The sequence below is a fragment of the Chaetodon auriga genome, chromosome 7, assembly GCF_051107435.1.
Source record: "Chaetodon auriga isolate fChaAug3 chromosome 7, fChaAug3.hap1, whole genome shotgun sequence".
Lineage (NCBI taxonomy): Eukaryota > Metazoa > Chordata > Actinopteri > Chaetodontiformes > Chaetodontidae > Chaetodon > Chaetodon auriga.
Window position 1 is genome coordinate 14,099,531 of NC_135080.1, and position 19,507 is coordinate 14,119,037.

At 42.4% G+C, this 19,507-nt stretch overlaps 1 protein-coding gene across 2 annotated transcripts in view; it reads right to left on the reverse strand.

Moving 5' to 3' along the window:
• The window catches only part of fchsd2 (FCH and double SH3 domains 2), a 64,525-nt gene that overhangs the window by 19,482 nt on the left and 25,536 nt on the right, over nt 1-19,507 (reverse strand). The window contains exons 4-11 of one of the 2 annotated variants that reach the window (XM_076734880.1): nt 14,926-15,005; nt 14,224-14,368; nt 13,927-14,060; nt 12,248-12,302; nt 12,013-12,141; nt 6,547-6,669; nt 5,651-5,746; nt 4,434-4,508 (exon numbers count right to left, since the gene is read on the reverse strand). In XM_076734880.1, the coding sequence (XP_076590995.1) occupies nt 4,434-4,508; nt 5,651-5,746; nt 6,547-6,669; nt 12,013-12,141; nt 12,248-12,302; nt 13,927-14,060; nt 14,224-14,368; nt 14,926-15,005 (837 nt within the window). The remainder of the gene's footprint in view (nt 1-4,433; nt 4,509-5,650; nt 5,747-6,546; nt 6,670-12,012; nt 12,142-12,247; nt 12,303-13,926; nt 14,061-14,223; nt 14,369-14,925; nt 15,006-19,507) is intronic. The other variant, XM_076734881.1, reaches the window with a different exon arrangement.

Consider the following 19,507-nt stretch of genomic DNA (forward strand, 5'->3'; position numbering starts at 1 on the left):
TTTTTTTTTAATTTTTAAGGGGGGTGAGAACCTTTAGCAAATATGACCTATCTTAATCAGATTGCATTATAAATGTGTTAAAGTGCCAATGTCAATAACAATGGCAAACCATTCGGCAGCTACTGTAAATGTGATAACAGGCAAATTTATGGCTTGTCAGCCTGCCAGCTAAGGAAAATTGTCATAATAACCATCATTTGGATTGCTGTATGGAATAACTGTGTTATTCTCAAACCACAGGGATGAAGGGGTGAGAATGAAATGTGCCGATGTGTAGTTAGTCGGTGTGACTGGAAAGAGCAGAACCTGCTGGTGGGAGAATACGAGTTTGAAAGTCTCATTTTCCAATTTTCATGAGTTTAAGACACGTGTCAAGTAAGTCCAGCGTTTGTAGTTTGATTCAAGCGGACGGCTCTTGTTCTATGTCATCCCCTCACTGTAAACACTTGTAGGTCTTTCCTGACATATTACTATACAAGAAAAAAACTAAAATAAAAAAAAAAAAAGGTTCCAAACTCAATGATGTTTTTGCAACAATAACAACATACTACTCTCTTTTCTAATGCAGGTTTGGATCATTTCGCATGAGATCCCATTGTTTTCTAAAAAATGATCCCTCCGCACAGCTTGCAGAGACATACAGCTGTCTTGACTAATATTAAACAACACGTTGAACGGCACCTGTATCATACTTAAGTCAAGGCGGCGGCAGCAGCAGCAGCTATGTGAGCTGTTTTACTGGATTTTTAAAAGCAGGCGGAGTCCAGGACTCCAAGGTGTCTCCACAACCTGCAGCAGAGCAGACGGCAGTGCCTTCTGGCTGTGACAAATGTATTGTTAAGATTACAAATATTATGAGCATTAATGGCAAGAACAAAAACACCTTAAAGGTGTTATCCTAACAGATCAAAAGGAACAATATGTGTCCAGGTACAGAGCTGCTTGGAAACCAAAACAGATTGACTTAATCCAATTTAGTTTAGTCTTAGATTTAGGATTATTTAACATTCAATACTTGTGCAGCCAGCATTTTATATTTTAAGAGTTGCTGCTTGCAGATGAAGACATTTAAAACAATAAACGTCTTTGCTGTTTGGGCAGAATTTGCAATACTAACACTTATTCACATATAGCATGTTAACTTGATTTTGGTGTGGTGGTCTGGTAAAGGTGAGCTCACACAGAATCTAACAAAGAAACACACACAAACAACAAAAAGAAAAACAAGTACAGAGGTGGTCATTCTGCCTGCAGTGCCCATATTTTGAAGCCATAACACTACAAATGTGCAAATGAAAATCACACACACCAAACATTTGGCTCATTTTATCGACAGGAGGGCGATGACAACGTAGTGATATCTCAACAGATGATGCAACAGCAACAAGGTTACGTTATCTAACAATTAATGTGGTGCTAGGACTGCATGGCTCACCAACACATGGTGGTGTGACAGCATTACAGTGCTGTGGAGCCACTGTCATAGGAGTGGTATTGAGTAATACAGCAAAAGCAGCTCTCGTTTCATTATGATGGAGCAACCAGACACAGCAGGGTACAAGAGCTCCTATAGCAGTAATACTGCAACAACGACAGTTAGCTTTAAAAGATGGGTTTCCTGTTTACAGACAATCACAAACAAATATGCAGCAGGGGCTAGGAAACTCACTGGTATTAGCGATGTCAACGGTTAATCGTTAATCGGTTATCCACCAACAATAGTGAACAATAGTTTGACTGGTTACGTGTGTTGGTTTCTGGGTTAATTTGCATACACACAGTGTTATGTGTGTCGGTCAGAGGCCATCACGCAGACAGAAAAGCTGCTGCCTAGCCCAAGTATGTTATCTCCATGGAAAGCGACTGTGACTAAAACGCATTGAAAAACTGGATGCGCTAAAAGTCAAGTTAGCCCGGGCAGACAAGCTAGCTCTGAATTAAGGGTTTATTTTCGACCAAACCAGAGATGGTGGTGTTTGTTGGAAAACTGTACACATGAACCAAGAAGGTTTTACTGGTGAGTTTTACTGTGGTTCTGTTGAGTTTGAAGTGTGTTTTGTGATGGTAAAATGACTGTTTCTCTAAAAGGAGTCTGGTGGCTTCGGTGAGTGCGATACAGCGACTGTTTCTGGTTAAACAAACAGGATGTTACTTTAACAAAAAGGTCTATCTCTGTAGTGATCCCTCCTATAATGTCGTGAGAGACTTAGAAAAGCGGTCTGAGCCTGTCAGTGGCAAAAAAAAAAACAACACTTTTAATAAACGTACATTAATGGTGTGCAAAACCCCAGTGGGATTACACTGCAACCCGCTTCACAGCTGCTGACTGCAGCGCTCAAAAACTGTGGTCCCCATTAGTCACTAATGGAAAATAGGGTCCATAAACACAGATAATATTTGAGGGAAACCAGTAAAATTACTGTTTAGAGGTGAAACTGTATGCAACACTCCTCACTGCATTTCCAAAATGTTTTTTTTTTTTTTTTTTATTAACCACATGCTAGACATCTGTCAGCTCCTTCGAGCTAACACGTGCCAGTGAGAAACAGCAGGTAGCAGCAGTGATAAGTGAACTCAGCCTGCACAGGTAAGCTCTACGGGAGACTTTATTATTATTAAAAGCACAGAGGTTACTTTTGTGATTGATGCCATTTAAGGCACAAAAACAACTCCCCATGTAGATCTCCTCACAAGCTGTCAGTCATTCTGGTTTTGTTTTTCATCCCCTGCGTGCATCTCACTGGTGACATCACATGGAAACCCATCTATAGAAATTGCTTTAAAGCCTCGTTAGATTATATCTTACATAAAGTTTTTAATTGTTTACATTAGTGAGGCCACATGCACATATAAGTGAGTGTGTGAGTGTGTGTAAGTGATTGTTAATTTCTAACCCCAACTATTAATGTCTCATAATGTGTTGAAACCACTGGGGCAATGGTCGGTAGGGTAGGGCACGGTAATACAAGATATCAAGAAAGAAACGTGAAACAACTGCGGTTCTTCACTCTGGACTGATTTCTCTGTTGTTGCGTAAAGGAAAAGCTCACGTTACAACTAAGGTTATGACTGAATACATCTAAACCAGCAATTCAGAGCCTCACACATATTTGTCATGTTTATTCTTATTTTTTAACGCCAGCGGCGGTCATGGTGTCATAGTAATTGTAGCCACGCCTATGTGCTTATGCTGCAGCATGCAACAATCATAGTCGTGTTAGTATAACAGACAAGGGAACTCTGAAAACTAAAGTTTCTTGTGATGACTTTTACAGTAATTAAGTCATTAAGAAAACAACAAAGCTTCTGCCTGTGAGCTCCTCTGAGTTTTTCTGTGCACTCATATTTGACATGCATGTGCTCAGTCCCCTGTGTCAACGGTCTTTGCATAGAAGCTGGTTAGACATGCTGTAATGGCTACACGACTTTCTGTTTAGGAAGAAGGATTGGTCCATGCTGTTTGCCAGGGAGGATAAGTGAGATTTAAAGGATAGTTTTGTTGACTTACTGCACTGTGACTCTCTGCAGTCAGTGAGGGTTAAGTCATGGAACAACACACTGTCCACCAAAGCCCTTTATACTTATGCAGTCTAGTTTGGCAGAGAGTGGTATTTATTGTATGTCTTAACATTGTGCTGTCATGTCAGTGACCTGGCACAGTTGATATTTTATTACAGCTACTGGGCTTTGCCTCCTAAACCACTGGTTCTTTAACTCACACTGGGCAGGTAGCCCCCCTGGGGGAGCACAAAGACAGACTGGCTATTGTGATGACCTTTATTTCACTTATATCACTAAAATTGAACTTGGATCCCTTTTTATCAAAGCCTATCATTGCTAAAGATTGCTAAAAACTGTGGGGCGGGGGGGCATGAACTTTTTTTGGTTTCTGAAAAGGGGGCATCCCAGAAAAAGTGTGGGAACCACTGTCCTAGACCATAGTTATGTACACTATAACAACCATAGTGTCACAATCAGAGTGTAAGAGTATGCCTAACCCTGTTTTATTCATTGTTTTATTTATACATAAAATGTAATCTATTTGTCTAAATCTGCTATATTAACAATGTGTTTGATTCTGAGCATCGTCCAGACTGATCATGAAGTGTACTTGATGCAAAGCAGCATGCCTGTACACAAAAAGCAGTCATTTCTGTAAAGCAACAGAAAGAGCTAAGCTGATCTGTAGTCTGCACACACACACACACAGTGATTCATATATTACCAGTGTCAAGCAAAATGTCTCTCATAGTACCAGGTGTTAAGAGCTGAACTGCATTATCAAAAGATTTACCAAGGCTTTGATAGGCAATACATGTACATGTTCAGGTGAATGTCACCGGGACAGACAGATAAATAGACATGAATGGAGGAGATGATCCATGGTTTGTGTCAGGAATGAAGATGGGAATGCTAACAACAGTTAAGACTACCTGTGCCAGGGTCATTCTCATGGCACTGACGGGCGACGGCTCAATGTCCACCAACTGCTGCACCGAGCTCAGAGTCTGGTATACACACAGCAAAGCACCCGTGCACCCACACACCCAAGAGCAGAAGTGCAAGCACACCGACACACAAATACAAGGAGGGGGTTAATGGAAAAAAAGTTTAGGGAAAAGTGTTAGCAAAGGTTGAACAGGATTAGGAAGACACATGGAAGGAATAGCACATTGTTGTTTAGAGAAATGTTAGAGTACCAGTTTATGTCAAAAAAAAGGAGAAGGAAAAGGAAAAGACCAGAGAGGGAAAGAAAATTTTGCAGAACACAGTGTGAGAGAGAGAGAGAGAGAGAGAAAGAGAGAGAGAGAAAGAAGCTGAGAAACAAGAGCACAAGATGACGCAGACACAAGAGAAAATGGTAACTACAGAGGAATTAGGACCAATGTCCACTGGGAGACATCTCTGTTTTAGCCAGCAATACTTAACAAGGCCCCAAAAGGGGTGAGACAGCATGACTCCCACCGCTGCATCCTGATCATGGCACTGATCGATTCACAAGAATTTCAAATATTTTTATCATTCGGCAACCACTTGATCTCCCAAAAAAAGTCTAGTTTATGTAAACGATGAAAAGAGGCTATGGCTACAAAGACAAGCTCCCAGTGGACGCATTTGGCGTCGAACTGATTAATATCAGAACAGAGAGTAGATTCATGCTTCTCTCATGCTGTCACGAGACACTAGTTAACTGGACAACTCCATCCTAAAATAATGAAATCTCCAAAGGGTGGAAACAAAAGAGCCAAAGATCTCTCCAGAGAATAAGAATGATCAGAGCTTTGACTCGCTGATTTCTAGCTTGGCAAGCCTCTCAGCCCCAGATGTATTAAGGGGATTCTCTAAAATCATAAGAATAACAGGTAAACACATTCTGTTTCAGTGATTCAGCTGTTTGAGATGAGCTAAGGACTTTACAATATTTGAGGGGACAGAAAAAGTAAGAGGAGGGAAAATGCCCACATGTGACAACAGAAGGGGCTGATTACTATCTTTGTCTGTGTTTTAAAGAGACCAGAAGGGACAGCTGGAGTGGCTGTCCTGCTGTATGAGCAGGTTCATATACAAACAAAATGAAGCTCAATAACCTGGAGCTGCATGTGTATGGATATGAATACAGTGAATGTGTGTGCAGCTACAAGCATCTCACCGTGTCACATTCGCTGGGCTGGAACTGGAAGTCGTGTGCTTTGTGAAACACTGGATTCTCCTGCATGAACAACTGCTGGTTGAACTCTTGAATGATCTGAGAGTAAGACAGAAGGAGGCAGTTATAATCCAGGACCCTGGAAAACTTCTCAATATTATTCTCAAACTCAATATTGGAATCCATTGAAGCAGTCTTTGTGGCCCCACGAGGGAGAAAACTTCCAAAGTTTGACAGCCACACTTCAAGTCGACGGCTGGTGAGTATTTCATATTCATGCATAGATTTTGGGTTGATATTTTGAGTGTGACTTTGATGGCGTCCATGTCAAGCTTGTGAGTTGGGCTAGGAGCTTAATCGTCCACTTCCTTCAGACAAAAACAACAAAAAATACTCAAGTTTTGAACCCCACTGTTCTGCTAGCTAACATGCTCACGCTGTGTTGATGAATACAAATCGCCGTGTGGTGTTTGAGGATGGTTTGACTTTAATTTGGACTACACAGACACCCAAATGCAACAGTTCTTCATTTCTTACTGTGTTTGTCTTCTGGTGTCCTTAGAAATGTCTTGTTAGCATTCCTGCAATGCTTAGTTTGAAATTGTTTTTATTAAAATGCTGTATGCGAACAATGCTTCCAAACTCCATCCCCAGGCACAATTCCCCTGCCATGTAATATAAAGAAAATAGTGCCTTGTAACAACAAATGAACTCAAAATGTCAATGTGTCCCATTCGTTTCACTGAAGAAATACACATCGTTTTGGCAAAATAAGCACTTTGATCGCGCTATGGTGTCGAGAAGATTGATGGATTTTCCCCACAGTGTCTATTTTGCATTTCTACACTAACTTACAAATGAGTGCAGAGGGTCTGTGTCTCGCACCACGTCTCACTCACCCTGGTGGATTTGTCCAACAGGAACTGGAAGGTGTTGTGTGTGGCTTGGGAGGCCTCTAGCTCAGTGCGACACAGCGCTACCAGGTAGTCTTTCACATGCTCATATATCCTGCCATCCAAGGCCTAGAGGACAGAGAGAGAGAAGGACCAGGGGTTACAGGGAAGAATGGATTAATTCAATGTAAGTCCATAATCCTTAATAATAAAGTCAAGAGTACAAGGGAATCAGGGGGAGACACCAAGAGAAGAGACAGGAGAGAAAGAGAGTCAAAGAGAAGGTGAATAAAGGCAGTTACAACTAAATGTTTAGCAACATATTATACACTGTGCACAGTAGTGCCTTATTGCTCATCATCAGGCTTCCAGTTATTCAACCTCAAATACTATTACTGTAACAAAGCTTGCGTCCCTCCTGTCCCTGTTGTTTTAGAGCCTGGAGGAATGACTTCACCTTTAGGTATGCGTAGGTTGTAAAGTTTGACTAGTTTAACTTATTGACACAAGACACAAGGGAGGGATGTGGAGTTTCAAAAGTAACAACAGTGTTTCTCCTACAGGCATTGAGTGAGTAACTATTTATTCAAATGTATGTTTTCATAGTCAAAAGTTGATTCAAAGAGGCACAACAGCCTCAAACAACGCACAATCTGCTAATGCACAGATAAGAGTTCCAATGGAAACAAGAAGCTTTGATATTATTCATGCATCACTGGGCAATTTGCCCAATCTTTACACAATGCCACCAATCAAAACCCACTTAAACTGTGAGTGTCAGACATGTTGAATCTCCCCTCCGGTCATGATATGATAAAAACATAAGCCACAGTCCACCCACACAGGTGTTTTCACTCATGTCGTCTGATTAGAGCTCTTCTCAAGACTGCGTAGGCATGTGCGCGCTGTGATTGACTGACAGCTCCCTCGCTCTGCTGCTGATATTGTTTCACTCAGAGGTAGAGCGGGGTGCCTTTCCATGAGTTTTGCAATTCCAAGCATAGCTCCACCCAGCTTTAACCTGGCGAGTGGTCTAATCAGCCAGAGTAATTGAAAACACCTGTGTGGGTGTTTAAATAACGGTTCTATAAAAAAACAGCAAGTGTTAAAATTTGGCTTGTTACCCACACACGCACACATCTCACCACTGGCCTGGAAATGCTGCCAAGCATGAAAAAAAAATCTAGTTTACGTGTGGTATCTTTTATATTGCAGACAGAACGCTGTTTTTTTATGAATTAAACTAAACTGAGAAGGAAGGAAGAAAACAGAGAAGAGAGACAGACAAACAATGAGAGGCAAGAGCGAGGTGGCAGAAAGTCATAGGAAGGACAGAAACCAAGCAGATGTTTGCATTTGACAGCTCTTATCATTACAGATTCTGATGTGTCTGATATAAAGACATTTTAATGAAGTATGCAGTCCAAATGAACAGCCTTTCTATGGGGAGGCTGAGGCAGTGCTGCCAAGCTGGAGGCCACACTGCCAAACAGACAGATCAGACAGAGAGGAGGGAGAGAGAGAGGCTAATGGAGAGGAGGTAAGAGAGGACGAGTGAGCATTTGAAAAGATATGAAAGAGCAAGAGAGAGAGACAGACAGAAAAACGAGTGTATGGGAGTGTATGTGTGAGTGTGTGTGAGTGTGTGTGAGTGAGAGAGAGAAGTGTTCTTTGGATAGTGTTCTAACAGCTGCAGGGGAAGGTGAAGGGGTTCAGATTCCAATTCAACAAAACACAGAGACCACAGACAAACACACACACACACACACACACACACACACACACACACACACACAGAAGGGGGTTTTCATCACTTGTGGGGACGTTACATAGACTTATATTCATTTCCTGGAGACTTACCCTAACCCTAACCATAACCATAACCACTATTCCTATTCCTAACCCTATACCTACCCTAACCTTACCTAACCCCTAACCCTATCCTCAGTCTTTACCCTAAAATGTAATGATTTAAATTGTGGGGACCTGTATTTTGTCCCCACATGTGACTGTGTAAACAGATTTTTGTCCCCACAACGTGAGTAATACGTGGGCACACACACACTCAATACTCAGACGCTCACACTCTCCTCTAGCCAAAGTACTTCATAAAAGCTCACACTCTGAGAAACCTGCACTCTCTCACTCTGTGCCGGCCAGGGGATGTTTTAGGCCAAGTCCACAACCTCCCACTAACACACACACTCACTTTTCTCACACAGACACAGCCACTAATCACATACAAAAACATGTTATTTGTTACTACGCACATAAACCCCACAAATGTCACATTTGCACACACGCAGCCCAGACTGAAACAATGGTAAATTGACAAGGAAATTATGTCATTATGGGTGTGTTGTTGGCTGACTTCTCTCTTAATGTTCCCTCATCACTCTGCTCATTTCCTCCTCCCACTTCCCTCCCCTCCTTCTTTCATCCATTTAGGGTAGTGTTGAAACAGAGTGAGTCAGCTTCCAGAAAAAGCCCCGTCCCCATATCAGTGGTCAGTGGGTGTGTGTGTTTGGGTTGAATGACTGCATAAGCCTGAACTAAGTACAGCACAGCGGGCCAGACAGGGCAGCAGAGGTGTAAGTCTATGCGTCTCGCAGATGGACAGTTCCAAGAGCATGGGCTGCCAACAGCAGAGGGAGATGTGGAGCAGTCTGTTCCTCCACTGCCCTTTCACTACAACTGTCGCACTGACAAGGACAGTAGCTCTCAGTGTAACATATATGTTATTCCTGCAGCCACTGTCAGAGCAGCAAGCATTTATGCAGCAATGCAGCAGATCTAAGCAGTCTAAGTGTCCTCATCCTTCATCTTTAGAAACCTGCTCTATTACATTCCAGGCGTCTTTTCACAGTCAGCTCATGATCTTCTTCTATATGGTTTAACATTAAAGACAGAAAAGATCTAAGAGGGAAATATTGTGCTGATCTACTGCAATACAATTATCTGACAGCTTCAGTTACTAGTTAATCTACACATAACATTTTTCCATACAAAACATATGCAGTTCTTATAAAACAATGCTTTGTTATGAACTACCCAACAGTTTAGACAAGTAGAGCTGAAACAAATAGTCGATTAATCGATAAGTCTACAGACAAACAGTAAACAGTTCAAGTGAGGTCCTCCTCGATCAAGGTCTGCTGCATAATGAGTACTTTTAATGATAATAGTAACATTTTACTGATCATACTCTCTTACTTACTTGCACTTAAGTGAGACTTTAAATGCTGGGCTTTTATTTAAATGTGTTTTCACAGTGTGGTATTAGTGCTTCAGTAAGGGATCCTCTCCCACCACTGTCTGTAACATATCCGAATAATGAAATTCAGTAGCATATATGTCCCTGTCCAGAAATGTCCTACCGTGGCCATATCTAATGAATTGTGTCCATGTGAATGCACTGAGCACAATGGATTTTTATAGGAGGAATTTAAGTACTGTCGGAAATGGAGACTGTGGTAAAAAACTATGATAAATGGGAAGCCTGGAAAAACTGGGTTGTTGTTTTCTGGGATGTATTGGCTATGCACATATTCTATGGCTGCTATTATTCTTACTGTGTGTCTGCCATTGGCGCTGCTTTCTGGGCTGTTTCTCTGCATATCTGTGGAGCAAAAAGATGTCTGGAACTGTGAGAGGAACTGGTGCTTTCTTGTGATGCAGATTTTGGTCCCCCTGTTAGTAACATTGTTATCAGTGACTTTCAGGTGAAGACCTGTAAACATCACAAATGAAACTGCAGAGGAGGGAGAGGGGACGAGCAGATTGCTTCCCTCGGGCAATGTCCCTCATTCTCTTTGTGTGTTTGCGTACATGTATTTGTGCATGTGCATATTTCCCCGCAGTCCTGTCCTTCTGTCACAGGGAGCAAAGGATCTATTATTCAGACTGGCCTCAGAGTATAGATGCTCATACATGCCCGAGGCAGAGTATGTGAGTGTGAGGGAGGATAAACAGGAACAAGGAGAAAGGGAAGAGCATCTGAAGAAATTACACAAGGAGGAAAAAGCACAGACCCCCCCCCCAAAAAAAAAACAAAAAAAAAACAAAAAAAAACAATGAGCTTCATTTTAGTTCTAGTTAATATTCTAAAAACTGTGTACAACTTATTCAATGGTTTAGACAGATAAGAAAAAAATCACTAGGCTACGACACTGATGACTGACTGTTGGAACAAAGAAAACATCCCATGTGTGATGTCTGTGTGCACATGAGAGTGAGTGAGTGAGTGTGAGTGTGTGTTTGTGTGTGTGTGTGTGTCAGACAGACATGTTTGTACAGTATTTAAAAGGATTACATCACCGTCACTCAGCTGCGTAACTTCACACAGCACCTGAGGTGTGTCTGTCTGTGCACGGGGCAGACTGTCATTTTCTGTATGTGAATGTGACCGTCTGTCACGATGGCCTGCGTGTCTGCATGTGCAGCTACCATTGTTTCAGTTTTGGTGGGTTACTTGTGTTCAATTAAAGTCAAAATCAGATTTTGTTTAACAGACATGGACTTCTTGTCTTGTCTGCCATGAAAATATTCCAGTCTGATTTCTTCCTGTGTTTTGATTCTGTACATGGCCCAAAGAGTCATGTAGTACCAGATGGAAGAGAGTGTTTCTACACACAAACAGCAGCTTGCTCCCACAGATGAAAGAAAAGTGACAGATGACAGCATCTTGGTTTCTGTGTCACAATTTAATGCTTTATGTTGCAGAACTTGCTTTAACATGATTTATTATTGAGATGACTTATAGTTAAGCACATTAGTAAAATCTTGAAAGCTGCGTCCCACAACCACATTATCATAAAACAAACACACATTCAATCCCACAGTGATGCACAGTTGCATGTCATATGAAGGTGGCAGATGCAGAAAAAGATGCAGCAAACTTACCTGCATCCAAAGTCGCAGCTCTCTGAGAATCCCTCTTGGTACAGTTCATTCAACATTGTGAAAATGATCATTTCATGCCAACCAATCATTTGGTAAGGATGGCTCATTTTGTGGGATTTTTCCTCACATAAGCCCCTTTCAAATAATAAATCCAGAGAACTCTATGACTTTCTTTGAAGACTCCAAACTGTGAAATCATCACTTTTTCATGTACGCCTTTCCCCCCTCCAACCACTTCAGCGATACTGGAAGGGAGTCTGACTTTGTGCTCTCATGAAAGGAAAACATTTTATCCCAAATTGAGCTTTAATTCAAAGTAGCTCCCCACTTTGAATTTTTAAACCAGAAAATGTGTCCCTGTTGCTGGAAAATCCCTCTGGGTATTTTTAGTGCATGAGACTCTTAAGCCAGCACTTGTAGTAAAAGAAAACGTCATTAAGACATTACAAACTACTGGATTCTTTTTTAAGTGCAGTTTTACTAAAATGTCCACATTCATGGGAAAGAACAGGATTCTCTCTCACACCACTCACATCTTTCAACTCTTCTTATTCATCTCTATACAAATACCTGTATGCAGTGCAGTAGATCTGTGTGGTAGTACCGGTCATGGTGAGCGTTGGCAGCAGCTAGCGTTAACAAGTAATCGTTCCTGGCCTGTGTTGCCTTGGAGTTGCAGTCACTTCTCTTAGCTTTCAACTGGAATGAAAGAGAGACATTATTGAAATACTGAATTCCAGTAACAAACTGAGGCTTTAAGCTTTCAGAGAAACAACCATTTTTGTATGTGAGTGAGCCCTCTTACCTTTACACTTGCTTTCTGTAAACTAATTCTTGACTGAAAAAGACCCAGTTTAGACCTGAAAAAAAGAGGAAGAGAAGAAGTTCATCGATATCTAATTTTAATTTGAATAAATGCATATGAAGTTATCCATGCTTGCAGTTACAAATGCTAAAAAAAGCACACTGTTAGGTTTTTCAACACCCCTGCTGACATTCGACTCATTCAGAATCACAGATTTAGGCCTTGTCTACACGCATACAGACATTTTCCTCTCGTTCACACTCAAACAGCGTTTCAGTCACTAAAACTTCCAGATTTTCCAATTTCTATGTGTCCATGTGTACATTTAAAATGGAGCATTTGACAAACAATGACAACATCACCTCAATTCGCGCAACTTGTCGCTTTGAGTAATGAGCATACGCATGAAACAACAACAATGGGGAGGGGGAACACATTTGTTTAGAAATGTCTGTACACATGTGGACAAGGCCTTCACAGACAAAACAGTAACAACCAGGTAAAGGCAGAGGGGAGAAAAAGATCCAGACATTTCTCCAGGATCGTTACTCTCATCTCTAACCTCTGATTCAGAGCAGGCATCACATATTGACCGTGAACATGCTGGAGCTTGACAGCTATAAATCTCAGCCTGATCCAGCCATCGTGATTTATATGGACGGTGACATCAGAAAGACCTGCCAGATAAAATGATGGAGTGAGCCTGTGTGAGTGCGTACATGCGTGTTTGTGTGCGGCCTGCTTTTTCGTGCTTCTGCGCAACTTCTGTGAAAACAGGCTGTGTGCTTATTCCATTAAGTCTCACACATACAGACGCAAAACACATTATGAGTGTGTGATTATGTCTGTCGCTCGCCTATACGTGTGAGTATGTGCAGTGTGTTTCTACTTATGCTACCCTGCTTTATTCGCCAAGTGGTGTTAAGAGTACAAACTGTGCGCTGTGTCTCTGCATTCACACCAATTTCTTCTTGTGTGTTCCCTGTGCCCTACAATGACTAATGCCTCTGCATTTTTCTCGACTGAGACACACACACTCATATAATGGGCACAGCGTCAATGCAGTAATTTCTGTGGCTGTGTCTTTCTACTGAGTGATAGAGAACAGAAAATAGTTGAGGGGCCAATCGATGTGGCCGCTAACCGGAGCCGAGAATTCAATGAAGTGAAAATGTCACCATAGCTGCTGCCGCCTGGGGCTGGGGGGGACAACACTCATCGAACTGGATTAAACTTAGGTACTAATTGTGGAAGTGCAACGCTTCAAATAATATCTGATAGAGCTTTTATCCGTCCTTCAAAGGGAAAATAATGACCAAACGTGTGTTTTCTGAAGTCTTAAGACGTGATTCTGGTTTTGTTTATTGCTTAGATTCACATCAAGAAGTCTGCAAATCTGCACTCTTGTGGTGTTTTGGTCCCTTTTTATCTGTACTTTCTTTGTCTGGCTGTCTCAAAAACACCGCTGTATATACAGTATGTCATTGATTGCTTCTTACGGCCTTAATGATGATGTTTTCTCGCTCCCTCTATCTCTCATACTCTCTGTGAGGTTAACCTACTTCGTTTTCTTGATGGTATTCTTTCTGACAATGGAGACCATCTGTTTAGTCATAATATTTTTATCTTTACGCACTTCCCTACCAACACACATGTGCACAGCGCCGTGGTGAACTCACTTGGCCTCTATGTCAGCCTTCTCTCGTACAGCGTGGGCAACCTGCTCACAGTCGTAGTATTTTTTCTTGGCTTTGGCCAACTCTTTCACCGACTCCTGAAGCTCTGCTTGAATCCCGCTCAACTGATCTATGGTCTGTGAAGGGAAAAAAGAAAACCAGGCGAGTTGTTAGAGAACGAGCAGACCGACATGAGTCATTTTAGCTCAGTGTGAATGCACGGGAGGACGAGAGAGCGAGGGGAACAAAGACTGCTTGAGGAAACTATGACTAAGTCTCACAATCCACACATTCACTCACCTTTTTGAGTTGCTGCTCCTTGTAGAGTCTAACAGTCTTAGCGGGCTCTGATACTTGGCTTTTGTAGTTGTCACACACGTTGAGCCTGGACTGGCTCACCTGCACTGTACCTTCTAAGTAGGACCTCCACACTGCATACACATTCCTAGTTGGAGAGAAAAAGCACAAAAAATGCTGAATGGTTGCTGTTCTGTAACTTGAACTCACATGAGCAACTGGCTAGAAAGACCATAAAGATCTCCTGCAGAGTGGCTGAATTTATAAATTCTCTACACCACCAGTACGGTTGCCACTGTGGGCCTGACACGCTGTATGTGCGTGCACCTGGAAGGGGAAAAGATTTGTGTAGAAATGATGCAGTAGCTGCAAGAACCAACAAACACAAAACAGCAGTAAAACTGTGAAATGCAGATTTAATGCTTTTCACAATAAGTTGGACCCAGCTTGAGGTTTTATATTTCAGGGCCTCTTACAGTAAAAATGACTCATACATGTACTGTAGACAATGTTATGTTTTTTCTAGAAATTTGGAGCAATCCAGCCGAGCAAAAGATCTGTCTTTCATCAAAATAATTTTTTTGAGATGCTTTATGGGAAACGTGGCTGCATACTTCTGCATGTCATAGGCACATGTCCGCACACACACACACACACACACACACACACACACACACACACACACACACAGACACACAGACCTACCTGTAGTCTGTTCTCTGGTCATCAGGGTTAATTCCGGGCCAGTCTCTCTTTAGGTACTGGCTTGCTAGCTTCTGCAGAGCCTGAAAGTGTAAAGATGAGACTGATTATCTCTGGTCTTCTGACTAGATTAACTGAACTGGGAGACTGCTAATATTATGTAAGAAAATAAGGGAAAAGATGGAGGCAAGAGCAAGACAGCATGAAGCTCTATCAGGTCAAATATTGTATTTATTAGTATGTGTTGGAGTGCATTATTGTACTTAGACCATGAGCCCTGACCAGATGGAAAAAAAGGGCTCTGTGTTTAATTCATTGGTTTAATCCATCCTGAAATTGTGAGCAACACTTTCACTCATGAATTAACTGTCGGCTTAGCAAGAAGCATATATATTGCAGTCCGATGTGCCTTGTGCACTGATTTAGAACAGAGGATAAACTGTTGATCAGCGCTATAATTTTAGCATCTTAATATACAGAGATTTTAAGAAATACTGCTAGTCTCTCATAACATAACTTTACTTTAAATTCTGTACATTTTTCTCTGGGTGGTAAGAAGAAGGTACCCAGATCGAGACTTAACGAGCACATTATCCCACTGAGTGTGAGCAGGTCTGACATGGCTGATTTGGACTTTACTCTGGCCCGGTCACCTCACATGTGCCGTTTTCTTTTGAACAGCCAAAATATTGTCTGTTTCTACTATAAAATGGATCAGCTCTGTGTCAGCAAGAATGAATTCGCCAGTCAGCTCCTGTGAGTACGAGCAGAAACCCAAGGGCTGCAAGAAAGAGTAACCTACATCCTCTGGACTGGGTCACTGTGTCAGTAGCAACAACTCGCAGATGCTCTGCCCCTGTGTGCCTGTGAATGAGAGTGTGTGTGTGTGTGTGTGTGTGTGCGTGTGTGTGCGTGTGTTGGGGGGTGGGGGGGTGGGAGAGCAAATCCTCATTAATAAAACAGTTGTTAGCAAACCAGAACCGCAAGTACAACAACCCAATCAGCTTAGGGACACGCTGGAACTCCATTCCTCTAAGCCACATTCTTCCCTTTATCTATTTCATCACCCTTCCATATAAATCTGCATGTAGATCTTGTCTCGCTGTTCTGATTTCAAATCTCCTGCTCTGTCTCCCAGTCATCATCTCTAAATCCATTTCTCATTCCCAGATTGTTAAATACCGATAATGTTTTGTCATGTCCCTCAGCGTCTCATAGAGACACACAAGGCCTTTCTGCCAGAAAGCCTTTCTATCATGTGGTTAACACTGAGAAATGGTCACAGTTTGGTTAAACCTACTTGGCTAGGTTTAGGAGAAGATCAAGATTTAGGCTAAAGTAAGTGCGTTCACATACATGATGTTTTCTTAAGTACCTGACGTAACATAATTAACATAAGTTCAGTCAATGCTGCCTTTTGGTTTCAAACAGGGCATGAACCTGGAGCTCCTGAATGAAAGTCCTGTGTTTGACCCTCCCATCCACCTCCTAACTACACAGACTTTTTCACTCTTTATACTACGTCACCTTGTCCTGGGCGTCTAATTTTGCCATGAATAGGTTTTCAATGGAGTTAGCTGAAAGCCCAGTACGCCTCACACGGACACTCAGAGGTACTTTATGCTTCTGGATGAGACACCGAGGGGCGTGACAAAACGTCAGCATTTGACGACCTGGCAATGAGACTGCCACGCTCTGTTTATGTATCTCTCCATCCTTCACTCTCTATCTCTAACGCTACAATTCTCACAGGCCCGTGTTCAGATGTTATACCATCAATCCCCCCACCCCCCTTACCCGAGCCTCATCATTCATTTCCACATATCTCCACCCTCTCGCCACTCTTCCTCTCTACTATCAAGCTGCCTGGTTGTCTTTGTTTTCTAATTTCCACTCCTCTCTCTCATCATGCCCCTTTTACCTTTCACAGATGGCAAATGAGGCCATCAAAAAACATCTACCAATTCCCTCTCTTATTCCCTGGACCTGAAAAAAAATCGGGTTCCCTCCAACTGACACACAAGCATGCGTCCTGGGGGAGACAGTGGCCCAGTGACCTTTGGCACCCACCTGCTAAATCCTCTAGAAGAAGGGAAGAGATGTGCTTTTTCAAGAAAAGAGTCAGAAGTTAATCAAAGAACAACTCCCCCTTACCTCTGCAGTGTTCCTGGCTGAGTACACTGGCAGCCAGCAGTGGAGTAAATACTTTGTAATACATTAAATTAAGTGAAGCACTACTTTGAGTCTTACTGTGTCAAAGCTGCCATGAAGATGAAGAGGGAGACGTAACCTATTTCTAACTAACTGTGTAGATTAACTCAGGAAATGGTTAGCCAGTCCCAGTGTCATTGACGCGACCTACAGCGAGAGGTGTAAGTGCCAGAAAAATACCAGATAAAGTAAACCGACACGCGCATGCACACATAGAAAGAAAAGCAAAAGGCACAGAAACTGCTCTGTCCAATGCATGAGGAAACACATTTGCTTCAAGAATAGTCAACCTCTCTCTCTCAAGGGAAGGGTGGAGTGGGTGTGGATGGTTTTGATGAAAGGCTGTGAAACTGTGTGTTGTGTTCATTCGAGAAAGAGGGAGAGTGTGTGAAAGAGGGCTGGAGAGACACACAACATTGAAATTGCAATAGAGGTGTCCTGGATTTAATTGCCTTCCTGCTGTATAAACAAGGATCATTTGTGTATGTGCTCATGTGTAAAATGTGTGTGTGCGTGTGTGTGTGTGTGTGTGTGTGTGTGTGTGGGAGGAGGGCAGTGACTGACAGCAGAGAGAGCCACTGGCTGTGAGTTGGCATACTGACAGGACGGCTGATTTCACAGCTTGACTTCCACACCACAATGCTCCCTATCATTTTAACTCTCTAGTCTGGTAATTACTCAAATCCCCAAAAACATAAAACCTTCTGCTGAACAAGTGAAGCTAATGTACCGACGTAAAGGAACACCTCAGAACCCTGCAAAAGTCAAAATGTGTCAGATATCAGATATCCTGAATTGAGCCCAGCTGGACATCTGGGATTAGCACTCGCTAGTGTCCCCTTGTGGGCAGTATGAGCATGTCCTTCAACCGGATCACTGTGGACATCCATTAAAGGACAGGTTCACATGTTTTCTATGTTCAAATGCCCACATTGAAAGAGTTATAGGTCACTGCAATCATTCCTCCTGCTCACACTTACTGTGAATAGATCCCCTCTTAACAACTCCATTGTAAGAAACAATAGACGGAGGAAATGTCAATGTAAAAGAGATCAACTTGATTTGGCTGAAGGGCAATGCAAGCGTTTCATATCCGTCACTCATCCGGAACAGATGTGCTTACATTTTCTCAAATACAATAATCCGCATCGAGTCCGAGAGAGTACGAGACCCCTGCACTCTTTAATGTTTTTTCTCTGGCGTACGTGGCGAAGCATGATCTCCACAGGCAAATCCTACAAATCCCACTGTTTCCATACGATGAACTTACATCTACAACAATCGATCTAGGCCGATCCAGCCCTCCAGTTTTACCACAGGCAAATAAAATAAATTCATCATTTTGTAAAAACAAAGCTGTTTTCTTCCTAAATACCCATTAATCAGTCTGTGCACATACTTGCTGCAGAAGGCTTATGTTGGCTTCAGTTAAGTGTTGTAATGTATTTTTGCAGAAAAAGGACTCTCACATTGAAACAGCCTTAGGAAGAGGTCTCTTCAGAGCCAGTATGGATGAGAGGAAAAATGGCAGCGACCAATAACTGCAGGTATTTCAATGTGCATGTGGGCATTGCAGACCTGAAGAATGTGAATCTATCCTTTATTTACACGTGGTAGTATCTTCACAAGCCAAAACATGAAGCAGTGGGAGTGATGCTGTCTCCATATTGCTGCATAGTGACCCCGTCAAACAAGACACCACCACCTCCATTTACTGGCTCCAAAGCTTTTTTTAATGACAGCACACAACTTAAAGCCTCTTAGACGAGTCTATGGTGACAGACCTGTCATCTGAGCAAGAGCAACGGCAGCTACACTTGGCACTGACTGAATGGTGAGAAGCACACAGAGTGACTGATTTGTGACAGCTTCACTGAGATGCTGTTGGCCGACTCAGGAGGATTTCTGATGCTCGTTTATTTTCCATCTCTCTCCTCATTGACTTTCTTCTTCTATGCCCCATTTTCCTCTCGCCTCTCTTCTACGTGTTCCATCCCTGTACGCCTCAACCCTCTCTCCCCAGCTCCCTCCTTTTAATAGGACATCTCATCCCTCCATCCTCCTTTCTATGCTGTCATTACCTGACAACCACCTGAACAGCACGTTGCCATGGCAACCCCTCCTGCCCTTCCTGTGTGGTCTGGGTAAGGTGGAACTGCTCCTTTTAAGACACACGTACAGTGAAACAGACGTACACGCACACACATACATCCTGTTTTTGTGATCCGGGTGGCAAACAGGGTACCCAGACAGCAGGATATCCTGAGACCAGTGTGTGTGTGTGTGTGTGTGTGTGTGTGTGTGCATGTGTGTGAGAAGGGTTGATAGACAAAGAAAAAGTAAAAGGAAGAGGAAGCCAGGCTGAATATTGTTG